This window comes from Coloeus monedula, assembly GCF_965178545.1.
Source record: "Coloeus monedula genome assembly, chromosome: 11".
In the NCBI taxonomy this organism is placed as follows: Eukaryota; Metazoa; Chordata; class Aves; order Passeriformes; family Corvidae; genus Coloeus; species Coloeus monedula.
The window spans coordinates 4,808,695-4,826,768 of NC_138791.1; the positions used below are offsets into that span (position 1 = coordinate 4,808,695).

The 18,074-nt window shown below is 55.0% G+C and overlaps 1 protein-coding gene across 1 annotated transcript in view; it reads left to right on the forward strand.

Annotated features, from left to right (window-relative positions):
* CACNA2D2 (calcium voltage-gated channel auxiliary subunit alpha2delta 2) overlaps positions 1 to 18,074 on the forward strand; it is a gene marked incomplete at its 3' end in the record, with an annotated part of 188,321 nt that overhangs the window by 140,269 nt on the left and 29,978 nt on the right. The window contains exons 3-4 of the mRNA XM_082288992.1: positions 7,001 to 7,060; positions 17,462 to 17,506. Coding sequence (XP_082145118.1) covers positions 7,001 to 7,060; positions 17,462 to 17,506 — 105 coding nt within the window. The remainder of the gene's footprint in view (positions 1 to 7,000; positions 7,061 to 17,461; positions 17,507 to 18,074) is intronic.

Below are 18,074 nucleotides of genomic sequence, written 5' to 3' on the forward strand. Positions count from 1 at the left end.
CTCCTTCTGCTGACTCCGCTCAGAGGAAGGGGACAGTGAGAGAGGCCAAACCTGCCTGCACCTGTTCCTGGCCTCATCTCTCCATCCTGCATCCCACAGCTCTGTCTCACTGCTAATAGAGGTGGGGACAGATCCTGCACCCTCATGAGTGCCCTTCCTCCCCCAGGAGGGATGGGGCAGGAGCCGAGGAGGGTCTGAGCAGCTGAGCTGAGGTTTTGCTATTGCTGGTCCAGGGCAGGGGCAAGTGTACCCACGGGTTCACAGGGCACAGTGCCCCTGCCCTCCTCCTCCCCTCCTGGGTGACAGGGAGCAGGGGCAGAGCTGCTCTCTGCTTGTGATTTTGAAAAGTAAGTGGCCACCCTCATGGAGGACAGGAACTCCAGGAGAAGAGTGACAGAGAGAGGCTTTTCTGCAAGGGAAGAAGGGCTGAAGAGAGCACCAGGCACAGCTCATGCCACAGGACACCTGGTTCTCTGCACTCTCCTTTTGCCCTTGGTGCTTTGCTGTTTGTAGGAAGATAAGCTTTTCTGGAGACGTGAGCAATATTTTGGGGTAGGAGAAACACCCTGAGCAGCAACACTCTCCCTTTCCTCACCATCTCTGCAAATACATTGGTACCTCTCTTCTTGGAATGGTTCATTTCTCCCCTCCCCGTGGTTGTTGGGATAGTGGTGGTGTTTCCTATTGGTAAAAATTGTGGCTCTGGAGATGAAGGAGAAGCAAGAGATGCTGACAGGGGAACAAGAGCCACATGCTGCTGGCCTGCAGAGCCATGAGTTACTGAGGTGCTCAGTAAAATGATGGAAGTTGTGGCTCTGGGGTTCATTCCAGGCCCCCAGTGCCGGGTACTGGCTGTGCCACTGCCCCATGTGGGGTCTGCAGCAATTCTGGCTCTGGTTTAGCTCCAGGTTTGCACTTGAGACCTCACTGATGGCAGGGCTGGCTCTGCAGAGGTGTCCCTGCTCCCTGCCCTGCTAGACCCCAGCAGCGAGCACCAGCTGGTACAGAACCGAGGGCTGGGAGCCCTTGGAGGATTTACCACGTGCTCTTTGCTAGTCACTGCGGCTTTATTTGCCCTCCCATGAGCAGGAGAATGTTAGCAGCCGGTGCTGGTTCCAGCCCCATCCTCCCTCGTGCACAGGCTGGATCCAGGCACAAAAGGAACAGAGACAGGCTCTATCCATCCCTCTGCTTCCACACAGGCAAGGGAGTTATCGACAAACAAGTTAGTGCTTTGAAAGAAAAATGCCGCAGCATATTTGAAGCTGCCTCCATGATCAATACTGAGCCGTGGCTGAGCCTGCTGCCGACTGGATTTCAGATGACGGCTGTGGGGGTAATAAGAGCCCTGGGATCAACTGTCTCGGAGATTATTACAGGATGAGATGCTTCGCTGCTTTACAGTGTTTACTCAAGATTTATATTCCCTGTGTGTACATAAGGGGGTTGTTGTCTTTTGTCGCTGGTTGATCATTTTTTGATGGTGGCGCGCGCGCTTGTTGGTAGGGCTTGCTTAGGGGTGAATTCCGTGAATGGGGAGAGGATGTGCTGGGGATGAGAGGGAGATCTGCAGTGGAGGCATCCTGGAGCTGGTGGCAGGAGGTAGGACCATGAGATGGTGCCCTCTGCCCTGATGCATGCAGGCAGAAAGGATGGAGACATGTGAAACACATGGAATGGGCTTTTGCCTTTCCAGATGCTCTGCAGTGACAGGTGAGGCCATGGAAGAGGGTTGGTACCAGAGGAGAGGGCTTGTGCCATCCTTATTCCTTCATTATGGAAGAGCAAGAGCTGCAAAACCAGCTCCTGGGGGATGTTCCTGCCTAGGGCTTCAGTTCCTTGGCTTTGTCATGTGCGTTTGGTTTTCACCTTCTTGCCTTAACCCTTCACTGGCATTTTGCTGCTGTGGGAGGACAGCTGGAAGGTGTGATGCTGCATGGCACTTCCTGGCCTGGCAGCACAGGGCTGTTTGAATCTCCAGCAGAGATCTCCCCTCTTCCCAGCTGTGTGCTGGGCTGCGGGAGGTTAACGCACTTCAGAGCCTTGGGGAAGGCGCTGTGATGAGGGTGATAAGAGCCTCACTGAGGGAGTTAAATGAAGGCTTAGCAGGAGCAGCTCTCCCTCGGAGCAAATATCCCTGGACACACACAGCTGCTGTGTGCTGGGCCTTTGCTGGGGCTTCCATGCTGGCTGTGGGGAGAAGCCAGGAACACCATCCCAGACTGTCTGAGGAGCATCTCCCAGCATCGACATAGGCTTGGGGCACCTGTGTGGAGGCCTGGACACAGGAGTGGCATTGCTGCTGCTACACAGGGCTGCTCAGTCTCCCTCTGCAGAGTGTTTGCTGTAATCCTGTTTTATAAATCCAGCCTTGGTCTTTGGCCTCTCTGGGCTCTGCTCTGCTGCTTCCCAAGTTAAACCCACTGGTCTGACTGAGGCAGGAGCAGCCAGGGCATGCTTATTGCCATGGTGGGGCTGGAGAAGAGATTTAGTAAATCACTGGACCAGTTTCCTTTGGAAAGAGTCTGTGTAAAAATATCAGAGCAATGCAGGATAGCCCTGGGTGTGATGGGGGAGAAGGGGTGGCAGAGAGGAGGTGAGCATCACCCTTGGGTGCCTGCTCCATCAGAGACAATCAGTCCTCCTGCATGCTGGCCCCTTGAGCAGTGGGGATGCCAACAGCAGGGATGGTCCCCTCCACTAGAGGGGAGGTCATGGTCCCTGCCTGTGCCAGCTCTGGTGCTCCGAGCATTCCCCACCACCCCACCCCCAGCAGCTTCAGGGCATCAGACCAGCTGTGCCCAGAAGGTGCTGCTGGGGGTGAGCACATGTGGGTGAGCCGTGCTCAGAGTGGGGCAAGTGAGCTTGTGGGGCATCGGGCTGAAGAGCAAGGTCCTGGAGCAAAGCCAGGGAAAAGCAGCAGCCATGTGTCTGGAGTTGCCATCCTCTGGGCAGATGGATGCTAGTCCACCTTGTTGCCCCTTTCCTTTCCTGCACAGCTTTTGGGAGGGAGGGCACGTGCCCAGCTGTGCCACCTTTGCTGCCACCTGCCCATCCTGAGTCCATGGCATCCTGGAGGCTCCTTAATCCCAGGCAAACTGGTGTGCTGAGCAGGGAGCTCCTGATGGATCTGCCCTGGTGAGCAGCGAGGCAGAGAGGAGCTCCAGGTGGAATACAGATGAGGCCAGGGCACGATAAGCCCATGCAGCACCTTCCCCCTCACACACCCCGCTGTCGGGATCTCCAGACACCAATCCCTTGCAAATCTCCTGCTGGCCTTTCATGACCTTCAGAGTCGTTTCAATTCAGTGTTTTCAGCCTCTAAATCTCCTGTCCTTAGCCCTGGGTGACTTCTGGGGAAAGAACCATGCTCCTTAAAGCGCCAGGGCAGTCTCTGCACCACAGCCTGCTGGAAATCTGCAGTTATTTCACACCCATGCTTTATTTTTTGTAATTCCTCTAATTTTTATTGCTGTTTGAACCCCACAGTTGACAACCCGAGGTCTGAAATGTGGAGAGGTTTTGGTGGCTGCCCTGTATCCTGCCGGGCTCTCTGGTGCACTGCCTCCATCCCGGGCATCTCACAGTCCCTGCACGCAGCACACCGTGAGCTGATCTGATTGACCTGTAACACTTGAAAAATAATGGTTTAATCATTATTAAGGATTAGAAATAATCCTTGAGCTGTATCGATCACAATAACATTATTCATGATGAACTCATTTGGCATTAATGGGGGCGTCCTGCAGCAGCGTGTGGCTCCGGGCAGACCCGTCACCTTCCCTGGGGAGCCGTCAGTGGGGTTTGCAGGAGCAGCAACAAACCCTGCCCTAACAAACAACTCCGGGTCCTGCTGTCCCAAATTGCCCCCTTGAGGGACCTGTTCTTATTGGCACCGTTTTGGAGGGTCCTGAATCCAGCAATCACCCATCCTGTTCATGTCAGCAGCCCATCTCCAGGCAGGGGCTGGATGGGCTGCCTCCAGCACCAGTGAGGGATGTGACAGGATGGCTCCCATGGGAGCCCCCACATGGCATCGCTCCGAGTCTGCCTCTGCACAGGGATGGAGGCGAGCAAAGCATCCACTGTTGCAGAGCAGAGATGGCTGGCTGCCTGCTTGGCCCCTCTCTCCTCCCAGTCACCATCTTGGTCACGGGACTGAAATGTCTTTAGCGAGGAAAATGCTCCAGAAGCAGCAGCTGGAGGGCTCTGGGGGCACTTCTCCTGGATGGATGTCCGGTGGCAGCCAGGAGCCAGCACAGCACCCTGCTGTGGCTGTGCAATCCTGCTGTGCGCTCCCCAATTCCTGCAACGTGCTATTTATCAAACAAGAACATCTGGATTTCCTTTTCTTTTTTTTTTTTAAACCAAAACTGTGTCTGGTTTGACTTTGACAAATTGACATTTTCCAGAGGAAAAATATCTTCTGTCGAAGTGTCGTTCCTGGGCGTAGCCGTCCCTTACTGCACCATTTGCAACCCTCCAGGCACTTCGCACAAGGCAATGAATAGTTAAAGATGTCCATAAATCTTACCCCAGCCCATAATAAACAAACACACTCTTATCAAGTATAGAAAAATGCATATTTCATCACCACTGCCTTAAATGCGACTCAGAATAAATGCTTGTCTTTAATCAGCCATCTCAATGTATAAACAGAGCACAAAAGCTTGGGGGGAAGAGGTACAGAATTGGGCCACGGATTTTCTCGGCAGCTCTTGGGGGCGGGGATGTGGCTGTGCAGGTGAGATCATGAAAAACTGCCCTGAAAATTCATGTCACTTGGCTTTTCTGTCCAGCCACATGTTGTTTCCCATTCCCTTCTGCCTGCCACTGGAGCCATAAGGATTTTGCTTCAGTGTTCAGCTGATAGCTGATCTTTCCCCTTGGCTACTGGCCACTGAAAGCAAGCACTTTGATTTGGAAATCAAGATTAAGAGAAAGAGAAAAGATTAAACAGGAAAGTTTCGACCAGTACATGCTGAGATTATGCAGTGATGGATTCGTGTTTTCCTGCATCTGATAAGAACAAGCTGCATTCTTGGGCTAGGGAGGGCCAGATCTGTGATGTCTTTCACCTTACTTTTGAGTGCCTGTGCTTTGCCACGCTCACAGAAATACAGCAGCTGCTGCCATGGCCCTGCTTGAGCCACCCTGCCAGGGCTGGGGCTGCCACTCTCCTGCATGGGCAGTGGGGACACTGTGGCACCTGGGGATTTCCTTTCCCCTGAGCATCCATTTGGAAGCGCTGAGGTATTTTGCATCCCTGTGTGCTGATGGGAGTGCTGGAGAAACTGGTGACAGTGGGGACAGCAACTGTGACCTGTGGCTGTGCCCAGGGCTCGTATGTGCGTGTGCTCTTAGAGCTAGCCACTGTTCAGGCCCTGGGGAAATAATTTCCCAGGGGTATCACTGAACTTCACGCTGCCCCTGTGGGCTCCCACTGCCTGCCACATCCCTGATGAGCAAAGGAATGCTTTTTCATCCTGGGATTTGTGGTTCATGGCATGGAAGTCATGTGTGTACTAGTACTGGAATCTTGTGTTCTTTATGTGAATCTCTGTGCTGCTGCCCAGGGGGTGATTTGGGGTTGTTATTTAGCACAAGATGTCACCCCATTGTCAATGCTCCTTCCTGCTCCCAGCCAATTCAGTGTCTGAAAACAGCCAGGGCTTACCTCTCTCTGGCTGCCAGCACCACTAGCATGGAGCAGAGCATGTCCATCCCCCTGCAGGGAAATATATCTGCAGGGAAATGAGGAGCCTTCGAGGCAGGAGGCTGTGCTGTGAGGCACATCTTTGCTTGCTGTGTCTCCCATTAACTCTCTAGGGAGCTCTCTAGGGATTGTCACAGCCTCGAAAACCTCGTGGCCTGTTAGCTCTGTACAGATTCGCCCCCCTGGAGCTGAGACCTGGCAGTGTGTGTTCCCTGGGAGCCTTGTACAGCTGATGGCCGGTGGGGAGCAGGCTGTGCTGAGTGCTGCAGGACCAGACATAAACCCCGTGCCCCTGTTAGCAGTGAGTGTCCGACACCCAGGGGTCTGGGTGGCCCTGGGCTCTGCGGGCTGGCTCAGGACACCAGGCTGCTTCCCAGTGGGTTCTGGTGCTGATCAGGTTGTACAGCCCTGGCAGGCAGCTCCCCAGGTCCACAAACCCCTGGGTGCCTGGGGCTGGTCAAGGGATGGAGGGAAACGTGCTTGTTTTGCCCCAGGCTTTATTTTCTTAGTGATGCAGAGAGGATCCTGTGGAAAGCCTGGAGCTCTTGCCCTGTGTGTCCCCTTTGGCTTCACAAAAGGCCAGATTGCAGCTTCTTCCAGGCACTGCAGTACCCCAGGGTCTGCCCAGTCTCCAGCCCTGCCCTGCTGCACCCTCTGTGCTGGTGAGGGGTTTCATGGCTGAGCATACAGTGAGGGTGCCCTGGTGCTGAGCATCACCCCATCCTGCTTCTGGCAAATCCCGGTTCCTCTGGTTACACCAGTGTGGGCATGGGTATATGAAGGGGTTAAATCTGGGGGGGCAGGACCAAGGACCTTTGGCCCCAGCACTGGGGCATTTTGAGGGGGTTTTGGGGCATGTTTGAAGGGTCTGGTCTGCTTTGCACAGAGCTGGGGGCTTTCAGTACAGGGACCCGGGCTCAGCCCTTGCCCTGTGCACCAAGACCCTGCCCTGCCCCGGCGAGATGCCAACAGCTGCCAACCTGCAGTGGCTCAGCCCTGGCTGAGTTCAAGTGGCAGCAATTCCTCTAGAGATACTGGCTTGCTTCAGGAAAGGCAGGGGCAAGCAGGAAACACTGGCTCCCTGTCCCTGGAACACCCTTCCAGGGTGCTGCCCACAGTCCCTCCTCCTGCCCCCTTACCAGTGCAGCAGAGGGCTGCTGCAGGAACCCCCAAACAGGGATGCTGGGTGCTGGGGCAGCACCCATGGTCCTGGGATGGTGTGGGCAATGCCTGGATCCTCTTGCTTTCCTTAGGCTCATTTCTCCTCTTCCACTTGCTTTGCAGAGACTTGCCAACGCAGCAGAGAAATTCCAGAAGGCTCACCACTGGCAGGACAACATCCGGGTAAGGCTCCATGTGCACTCCCACCCCTTCCCTCCTTTGGTATGACTCTTGGCACAGAGTCACTGTCCCATCCCTCCTTGCCTACATTCTTGTTTCCATCGTGAGTCGCCGCTGGCTATGCCGTGCTCGGCACACCCTGGCCCCACCGCCTGCCACTGCTAATGAGGGCAAATGAAGTGATTTTGGGCTGGTTTGCAGCCTCGACTCAGCCTGCACACATCGTGAGGAGAAGGCAGGAGGTGAAGGTCAAACTGACAGCTCAGCTCCGAGGGGGTGGCGGCTGAGGAGACTCCTGCTCCCCCCATCTCCAGCAGCCACTGGGTTTGGTGCCGAGGGGGGCTCGCATGGGGTGAGAGCAGTGGTGGCTCATCTGTGGCACATGCCAGCAGTTGTGGTGGGGGATGTTTCTGGGGAAGGAGCAATCTGGGCTGGGAGAGGGAAGACGCAGGTTTAATGATTGCATTTGACTTTGTAATTCTGGCGGTGATAGCACTCAGCAGGAACCTGAAGGATTCTGTCTGGAAATGCTCTCAAATTATAACCACAATACAAAAGGAAGGAAAGATTGTTTTTCTCCCAGTGCAAATGGAGTCTGCACTAAAAAATACTCCTGAGCCACCCAGCCCCTTCCTCTTGGGTAGGGCCACATCCTGCCCAGCTCTGAGGAACTCCCTGCAGCATCTGAGGGGACAGCCTGGGGACAGCGCCACTGCCAGGCTGTGCTGGTGTGTTTTGGGGGTATTTCACAGCCTGAGCTGCTGGTGCTCACACAGATCTTCCTGCCACAGGTGATGGTCACCAGGGTTTGTTGTGGAGAGGAAGAGGTGGGAGGAGCAGAAGAGAAGGCAAGGGGTTGACTTGCTTGGCTTTCATTTGCCATGTGGCCAGTATAGGGTGGACACCGGTGGCTGATTCTGTGTCCCACAGGCACCCAAGGAGCAGGATGAGCTCACAGGGATCTTCCTGTCTGCATGAGAGCACTGGTGAATTACTATCACCTCCTCCCAAGAGGCCAGTGGAGAGGAGGTGAAGAGAAAAATGAGATTTGGTGCAGGCACCTGCTGATGCCAATGCTGGTGCCACACCAGGACCTCGGGTCAGGGCTCCCAAGGAAAGCTGAGAGAAGTGTAGGGCGAGCTTCGGGCATCTCCATCCCTGGTGTTGACCCAATTTCGTGTGCCCTCCAGGGTCAGGAAACACATCCCTGAGCAGCACCTGAAGCTTGGCTGTGGGTACCCCAGGGACATTGTGATGGCCCCGTGCACCCCATGCTGGACTGGCACCCAGGGTTGGATGCCTTGTGACCAGGCATGTGCAGGGCAGGCAGAGGTGGCACAAGGTCACTGCATTTTGTAGCAGTCTTTGGGTCTTCTGCTCATCCTCTGGAATGCAGGGATGAGCTCCTGCTGCAGGGGTTATTCACAGCCCCAAAGAGCCCCTTCTCCAACCAGACCTGGCTGCCTTTCACTGCCAGGGGAATAACAGTCAGGACACAAAACATGCTGGGAAAATCTACAGCGCTGGGGAGCTCTTGGCTCATTTTGCCATTCACAGCACAAACCTTTCAGAAATCCACTTTCATAGAAAAAAAATATTTTTAATAGCACTGTTTGCAACCACTTAATCAAGGTAATTAGGAGCGAGTCACCCAGAAACAATGTGCAGCGATGCGTCACCGCAGAGCTCGGCGCAGCTTTATCAGGACAGCCCAGGCCTGGCTGGGACACTTGATGGACTGGTCCAGCTCTGTGCACAGCCCCCAGGGTGCTGGGCATCAGCCCTGCCTGCCTCAGTCCTGCCTGCACCAGCCTCAGCTCCCGAGCAGAGCAGAGGGATGGAGGGGCTGTGTCCATGTCTCACTGCCGGGACTGAACCTCCTTTTTCTGCCCTTCATCCACGAAATGGCCGCGCACGGTCGGACCCGCGTGCCAGCACCGCTGACCCTGGCTCTGCGGCTGCCCAGAGCTTGTTGCCAGTGCTGGCACGGGCAGCAGGCAGGGAAGGAGGCAGCACAGCATCCCAGCTCCTCCTCTCCTCCCTTCCCACCGAGCAGCTCGTTCCTCCCGGCTGCAGCTCTCCCCTCCTCTCACAGCGTGTCGCGTCCTAACCCCGCGCCGGAGTCGATGACAGATTGCGGCAAGCGCGGTTATTTCTGTGTTTCCATCCAAAGGCGAGGCAGATGCTGAGTGTTTGCGCTGCATTAGTGCTAATGGCAGCCCCATTAAACCTCACTGCAGATGGGTTGCTATGGAAGTCCAGGGGAAAATGAAGCAGGAGCAAAAGCCTGAGCGGCTGGGAGCTGCTGCCAGCAATCACTCACGATCCATCTCTACAGGGAAAGTTGCTTTTTCCTTGCTGTTTTCTGGTGTTTCCAGCTACATGCCAGCAATACTGGCCTTTCTGGAGCTGAGTTCAGCCTCCCACCTCAGGAGGCTTTGCAAAGTGCCTCCCTGTTCCCCAAACAATCCCCTCATCCTGTCCTGCTTCATCCCTGCTCCTTGTGCTCGCCCACCCTCAGGCCCCCCATGTCTACCAGCCGTGCCAAGCCAGGGCTGTGTCCCCAGTTCTGGACATCGGACCATTTTCCTTGATCAACAGTAGCCTCGGCCCCAAGGTCACCCATACTCTGAGCACTCCTCATGAGTTCCCTCCAGCATGTTGTACCTCAGGGCTGGGTGGCGGCTCAGAGTGGCATGGTGGGCAGGGATGGGGGCAGCGAGACAGGCTGTGGGGAGAGACCATGCCCCTCCCTGCCTGCACAGTGAGGGTCTCTCAGGGATGCACATTTGCCCACTGGAGAAGGCTGGCAGAGCTCTGGAAAGGTGAGAGCTGGGTCCTGTTGCCAGAGTGGGCTCCCACCAGGGGACACTGCAACCAGCTGGCACTGGTATGGTAAGAAATCACAGAAAATTCCCAATTTGCAGTGGCCTGGCAGTTTTCCCAGTGAGAATCTTCTGGCCTACAGGCTTCCATCCAGAGGTCCACTGGGATAGTCTGGCTTCACTCCATGCAGAGCCATGAGGGTTTGTCCTTCAAGGCACATCAGGTCTGTCCCCCTGCTCTGGGTGTCCCCAATCCTATCCCCCAGCTGTGGCAGTGGGGCTGAGCCCTCCCCATGCAGACCATTCCCAGCAGCAAATGGAGGTGCTGGGACTCCAGCCCACACTGCAGTGCTGTTTTCCAGGTTTCCATCCTCTGTTTGCTGCCCTGATTGGGCAAGGAACCTTCAAAAGTACCTATAAAAATGAAAGGTCATGTTGAGTTTTTTGCTGCCATTCTTTGGATCCATCCTCACTGACAAGCTGCCATGTGGCCTGTCAGACATCCCAGCCATGTTCTCCCAGCTCTTCTCCATTTGCATGTCCTGCTTTCCTCCCGAGTTTTCCAGTGCCTTCAGTTCTTTTTCTGACCTTCTGACCTTCAGCCCCATCCCAGCAGTATCAGCGGGGTCTCAGGTGTCCCACACTCCCATGGTGTGTGGGAGAGGGGGCCATGCTGACCTGGGGGATGCTGTCACAGGTGCAGATCTGCACTGCCAGCCACGGAATGCATCCCAGGGCATCATCATCATCATCATCATCATCATCATCATCATCACCACGTGTTGGTCTGCTGGGGCTGCTGGAGCTATTTGTGCCTTTAAGGGCCACTCCAGCACTGCAAAGATCCATCCCTGCATTTATGTGCACTTGGCAGGATTATATAAATTGCCTTTAAAAGTTGACTTCTTTATAAGCCATTTTCTGCTTCATAAAATGTTTATTACTGTTGTTTTTCTCCCAGTCCTCTTCCTCACTGCATTTTCCATCACTATACTGGGAAGCTCCCCTCTTCCTCTGCCTGCTGCCCCCCTGCCTCCCACATCTCTCCACCTTTTGGTGTTAGAAAGGGCCCTTTGAAGGGTCAGAGCCCAGCAGGCCCCTTCTCCTTGGAAAAGAAAAATAGCCATACATTGAGCTGTGGATGTAGGAGCTGCTGGGGACAGGGTTTAGCCACCAGGTGGTTTTGGGGTGCGGTGACATTTGTGGAGGTGGCAGAGGGATCACAAGTGCTGGACGGCCCCACGCCGCTGCCTCCATCCATAACCCCCGCCTGCAAGCACGTGAGAAATAACAAAGCCCAGATAATTTCAAGCTCCATTAGAAACGAAACTCCAGGGAAAAGGGGATTGCTGTTTGCCAAATGGGGATGGACAGGAGGAATAACAGAGACTGCGCTCCTGACCGCTCAGGAAAGGTGCGGGATAAAGCAGGGGGACATGGCAGCACAGCTGGGTGCCCAGCCACGGCCATACAGCCCTGGGAGCCACATCCCTCCGGCTGCAGGATCCTGCCCCATCCTGCTGCCCCATCCTGCTGCCCCATCTGGCACTGCTGGGGGTGTGTCTGCAGGGCAGCAGCGGCCGTGCTGTTCCGTGCCGGGCCGTGCCATGTGTGGGCCCTGGCAGCCGTTCCCGTGGGCTGGGCACAGCCATGCAGGCAGGGCTTTGTGTTCAAAGCAGCATCAGAAGGGCGAACGCCAGCTCCTTATCCTCCTTTCATTTTTCTCCTCCTTTAATTACAGATCCTACTTATCGGCTGAGAACAGAAAGATTGTCACCGTAACCTTGCACTTGCCCTTGTAGAAGGTTTACCTAAAAAGTTAGAAAATAAAATCAAATACTCTAATTTGCAGTCGTCTTGCCATTTCAAACCCAGTTTTCATTACAGCACAGAAAGTGCATTGAAGCTGTGTTTATAACCCCCTTTTAGATAACAAATCACATTTTCTTTTGGCTGGCGAGTGTGTAGAATTGATATTTTTTTTTTCAGTTTAATGGGTTTGTGTGTTCAGGAATGATCTCCATCAACTGAGAGTCTTTATTGTGTTTGATATAATGTCAGCTTTCATTACGCTCGGAGAATTACTGTGCTATAGCACCAACCTTGCTGCTGTAGCGCCAGTCTGGCTGAAAAGCAGACCAAGAAAATCATTCACAAAACCCCTGTGTCGGTGCTGTTCCCTCTTAAAAACCAAGGATGGGGCTTGAGGGGGCTTTCCTGACCCCCCACTCTGCAAGATGGCTGGGCCACCCATGGCATCTCCAATGACTGCAGTGGTTTGGTGTAGGGGTTGCTGGCTTTCCTCTCAGTACTGCTTTCCCATCCTATCCCATCCCATCCCATCCCATCCCATCCCATCCCATCCCATCCCATCCCATCCCATCCTGTCCCATCCCACCCTATCCCTGGAAGGGTGGGGGGTCTCCAACAGCCTCTGTGTGTGCTGGCATCCCTGTGGCACCGGGGTGCAGTGGAGGGGAGCAGCAGCCGTGCCACATTTGAGGCAGCCTCCAAGGAGCAGGAGCAGACAGGAGATGCCATGTAAAGAAGAATAGCTGGCGAGGTGTGATCAGATAAAACATCTTCTCGGGGAGATGAAAAAACTGTTGACAGGTCACTTAAATATTTCCCCAGCTCTGTCAGAGAGGCAGAGGGAGGAAATTGCTTTTAAAAAAAAGATGCCAAGGCAGATTATGATGACTGTTTCCACCTGTCCTGGGTAATGCGCACGGCCCCTGATGGTGGATGGGATGCAGGGAATTCACAGAGCTGCAGGATAAGTATGGTCCCCACCAGACCTCTCCTTGGTCTACCCAACAGCTTGTGGTGGCTGGGGCTAACCATGAATATTTCCCCCTTCTGGGGACTAGGAAAGGATTCATCATGGTGCATATAGACAAGAATAGCTCTGGTCGGTAGAAATAAAGGTTCAGCCCCTACCAGTCAAAGCCAGGCCTGGCTGTGATTACAGGAAGGAATTTCTCCCAGGAATTCATCTGGTCCCTTTGGAGCCTGTTCCTGGCTGTGGCCCTCACACCACCCCGTGGCAGGTGTAGCAGGAACACTTTCTTTGCTCTGTTGTTCCCCAGCCAAGAGGCTGCTGTGCCTATGGCAGGGCTAGGACACCTCAGGCTGAACACTCACCCGGCTGAGAATTCCAGCCCCAGCTGCCAGCCAGGACCAATTGACCAGCACAAACCAGTCCCCAGGGACAGCCATCAGGCAGTCCCATCTCGCTCCTTGTGACCCAGGAGGGCTTGGCAGGGTGGCGCTGCTGTGGTGGGGATGTGCTGTGACCCTGCTCATCCTCTGCTCCCCCAGCCATAGCGCAGGTATGAGGCTCCAGGAGCTCCGTGACACACTAAAGGATGTCTTCTGTAGGAAAGGTGCACCTGTAAGCAGAAGCTGTTGCTATTTCTGTTGTGCTTAATGGTTCAGGGACATGAAGAAGTACCTAAATACTCCTGTCCACTCTAAGTGCTGATGGCAGAGGAAAGGTGGGTATGTGAGCAGAGCCCCCAGTGCTGTGTGGGCACACCAGCTCCTGCTTGCTCTCCCCTCCCACTGAACTGCCCACGGGTCTGAGCAGGCACAGCTCAGGTCACCTGGCTTGTCCCCACACTGATAAGCTGTGGGCTGGGATGCTGGTCCTGCCACCAGCTCCATCCAGTGGCTGGAAAACAGGCAGGTGCCAGCTCGGGATCCATCTTTTCTTCCCCACCACCCTCCGAGTTCCTCCTAACTGCCTGAAGGCAAACTGCTGCAGGATTTGGCTCTTCCAGAGCCAATTAAATCTTGAAAGAGATTTGCTGACCACAGGGGTCACCTGTGCAGCTCGGAGAAATGAAACCCACAGCCAGAGGCTGAGAGGGACTGAAATCAATGTGCTGCAGCAGGATCTGCCTGCAAAACTGCCCCGGGGAGCTGCAGCATCCCCAGGGCACGTGAGCAGCAGGGTGACCCTTACAAGATGACAGTGAGCAATCCTGGGGAGTACTACAGATCCTACAGGTCCTCGGGAGAAGGATTAGCCAGATTAGGTGATTTTACAGGAAAGCCCTATAGGGGAGAGCGAGCCATAGCCCTTCTGCAGCATCCCTGCCAGCTGTGTGCTCCAGCTGGATGGCTGGAGCAGGGAGCTGATGTGCCACCAATAGCTCCTTCGAGGCTTTTTTAGGGTGGTGGCAGCTGTGTGTGTGATATGGTTTGATTGCCACCTGGTTAGGTCGCTGACTTGGAGGTTTGGGCCAGGACCCTTCCGTCCTGACATCTCTAGGCTGCAGTGAGATAACAGAGTATTGACCTTTTCAGCATTATTTTTAGTTGCTGTAATTGTTTTAGGCAAAGAAAGATCTATTTGAATGCTTGTAGAGGGCTGTGTCAGGGGTTGTGGGGCAGGAATGCCTCATCACCTACCTGAGACACCCTTGTGCCCCTTTTTGTCCTGGGCTTTGTCTCAAACCTGTTCTGCTGGTGTGTGGCAAGGAAGCACCAGTGCCAGAGTGGGGTCCTCTCTTGTGCTGCTGGCAAGGCTCCAGCTTGCAGCTCTCCAGAAGCTCACAGCCTGGTTTTGGTAATCAGCTTTTTGCTTGGTGTTTCGGTGTGAAAATGCTGAAGGTGTGGAGCACAGGGCTCCTAGGGAGGGCTCAAGGGGGTCAGGCAGGAGCCAGGGTCCCTGGGGAGACTCTGGCATGCAGCATCCCCAGGGCCACCTCCAGGAGGTCCCACCTGAGTCAAGCCTTGGCCAGGGGTTGCCCAGTGACACTGAACCACAAGGGTTTGGTGCAGGTGCGGTGGTTCCTTGGTGGCTTTGCTGGAGAAGCCTGGGTGGTGGCTTCAGGGACAGTTGCAGATCAGTCTGGGATTGCACTGAGCTCCCAGAGTGTTGCACTGAGGGTTTAGGAGCTGAAATAACCCCGCACTTACCCACCAGTGACACAGCTGTGCAGGTGGCATTTGGCAATTTAGGTACAAGAAAATGGGCAGTAACACATCACAGAACAGCAGCTCCTCCTTGTCTGCCTCCCCTGCAATGGGAACCAGTGTGTGCTTCCTGCAGGCTCGGGTGCAAGAGACAGGGACAATATTTTGCCTTGAAATCCCTTGACATCTTCACACCCTTGTTTTCTTTATTGGTATTTATTCTGAAAGGCTCTAGAAATATCAGTGCTATTTACACAGACCTGCTGCTGAGCTTAACATGGACCAGAGGAAGAGGAGAGGATTATGTGAAGAAGGCAAATGTGGTTTAAAAAAAAAAATATTAGGGAAAAGAGACCCCTTGTTGCCTCTTGGGATACCCATGGCATCTTTTTAGAGCATCTCTGAGGGCTCTATCCCTCCTTCCCGGAATAGCCACTGGCTTCCAAGTGGCAAGGACACAGATGCCCTGCCAGCTCCCCCAGGCACCCTTGGAACCCCATGAAAACCCCCAGCATCAGCAGGGTTGTGGCCAGGATCGTAGCGCCTGGCATCAGGGCACACTCAGGGCCAGGGCCACGCTGGTGCTGGCTGTCCCACACGTGCTGTCTCACACGTGGAAACCTCAGCCACAGCCTGCGTGTGGCTGAGATCTCACCCAGCTGCTCCTGGGGTTGTCAGGGCTTCAAAGAGTGCGTGGCAAGGGCTCTGTGACTCCTCCTTGCCGGAGGTCAGCTCCTGTGCCGTGCCGTGGGAGTGCTGGAGCGGGTGAAAGCAGGATCAGGGGAGCGGCTCTCGTGCCCGAGCATCATCACCTCGTGCCCTCTCCGCTGCGGGAGCGGGGCCTCTGCGGGTGGGAGGGGAATCGAGCTTTTCGGAGGAGCCAGTGGCAAATAAAATGAATAACAAAGCACCTTCTGGATGGCCGTTGTTAGTCACACTCACTCCTGATTAAAGATCATTAAACATGAAATTAGCTCGTTTGCGTTACGGGTCTCCCGGGGGTTCCTTTAATTAGGAAGTGCAGATGGCCGCGGACCCGGGGAGGCGGCAGTGCCGGCGAGGGCCAGGGGCGGGCGTGGGGCCGGCAGCGGCGCGGGGAGGGCAGCTGAAGAGAAATTGATTTTTTTTTTCCTTTCTTGTTGTTGTAAACCCCTCAGCATTTCACAACAAATCACAGATAATTAATAAGTGCGTTCCCTTAATGACTGGGCTTTTTAATAACAGAAATTGGAAGATGCTGCGTCAATTTTTTTTTTTTTTTTTTTTTCCACTTTCCCTTCCCGGTGCTTTCTTATCGCAATCATTAAGAGTCGCAGAGGCCGCGGAAGAAGTGACGGTCCCTCTTCTCAGGAGGAATTGCCCTTTGCAATTCCCATCCTGGGGAGACACCGGCTGCGCAGCCTGCCGGGATCCCCTGCTGTCCATGCCCCCAAGATTAGCTTCAGGGGCTATCCCACCTCTTGGGAAGCCGGGAGAAGCCACTGCAAACCCCTCTGGGGAGCAGATTTGTGGCTAGAGGGTAATGCCGGTGAGGGGTTAGTGACTGCCAGCACTCAGTGGGGCCAGGGTGGCGGAATGGGTGCTGCCGGCTGCCTGGAGAGCTTCTCACACCTGCTGCTCCCTTTCTCTGGCACAAACCCGTGACCAGGCTGGCATGGATGTCGCGGTGCCACCGTGCCTGGCACAAGGCTGTGTCCAGGCCGGGTGCGACACAGGCAGCAGCAGAGCAGGAGCAGGCAGGGATGCAGTCAGCGCCATTGAGGTTTTGGCCGTGTTTCTGCTCGGGGTCCAGATCACTTTCCTCGTTAGGTAACAACAGCAATAATCTCCCCAAGGCGCTGCCGTGCCGGGGAAGGCTGGTTGGCTGCTGATGCTGATTGACTGGCAGACGTGTCAGCAGCAGGACGGCTGCCGGTGTGCCGGCATCACGCTCGGTCCCGGCACGCTGGGAAGAGTCTCCGAGTGCCCTTTAATTACCCTTTCTGATGGTACACGGAACGCTGTTGTGACAGCATCGCTGCTCTCCCAATTGCCTCTTCAGGAATTTTATCAGCTGTCTCGCATCCTGACACTCTGGGAAGAGGAATCCAAGCAGACCTTTCTGCTTAAATAGGCTCTAAATACCCCAAATTAAGGACGTGCATTTCTCTGTGGAAGCAAGGACACTTTTCTCCATGTTCCTGCAGTGCAGGGAGAGGGCCTGGGTGGCTGCAGGGCTGCTGCCTGCCACGCTGCCCTATACCTGGCTCTTCTGTGGCTCCTGATGTTTGCAACAGAACCAGAGCACCCTGGCTGTGGGGACGTGGCACAGGCTTGCACCTGGTGACAGTGCAGAGGCCACAGTCACACTGATGTCACCATCACGGGGCTGTTGGCCGTGGTGGAGGCTGTGCATGGCCCCTCTGTGCTGTGGCTCACAGCAGTCATGAGCAGAGGGAAGCATGGCAGGCGATGGCCAGTCCTCCGAGGGTGGATGTGGAGGATGTGAGGTCCTGAACATGTCCCAAGGACAGCATGGGCTGGGAAGGGTTCAGTCCCCAGCAATGTGGTGGCTGCCAACAGCATGGCAGAGGTGCTGAGGGGGCAAGTCAGGGGAGGGACTCCTCTCCCATCCCTGTCCTTGACTGGCACTAACAGCTCTCCCCTTTCTCTGCAGGAGGAAGACATCGAGTACTATGACTCCAAGGCTGACACTGAATATGTGAGTACTGCCTCTGTGGAATCTTTGGCACAGCCACCACCCTGGCCTAGTGCTGGGCCCCTTGCCAGTCTGTCCCAGCATTGTACCAGGGGTCATGGCACAGCATTTGTCACAGCTGGTGTAACCAGATTCTGCAGTGGGCAGCAAGTGCCCGGTGTGCAGCCATGTCCCCCCAGCTGAGCCATGGTGACATCTGTCCACGAGCACCGGGCCTGGCAGCCGGCAGGTGGGCAGGTTGCTCTGCTGCCTGCAAAAGTTTCTAAAATTAAAGCTGGCATCTGAAATTCAAATGAAGAGCAAACCTTTAATTAGAGACTGAATCTAATTCTCTGCCCTGTTCTGAGCACAGCCATCCTGTGATTTCTGGCAATCAGTGCTTTAACTACAGCCCCATCAGCTCCACGCTCCCGGCGCTCCCAAGAGAGCTGGCATTTGCCAGCTCCTCCTTGTGGTGACGGTGATTTCACTCAGGTGCTGTGCCATGGGCACAGGGAGCCCCACCAGCAGTGCTTTCTGCCCTGCAGCACCCCGCTCTGCCCTGGGGTACCCCACTTTGCTGCCAGGTCAC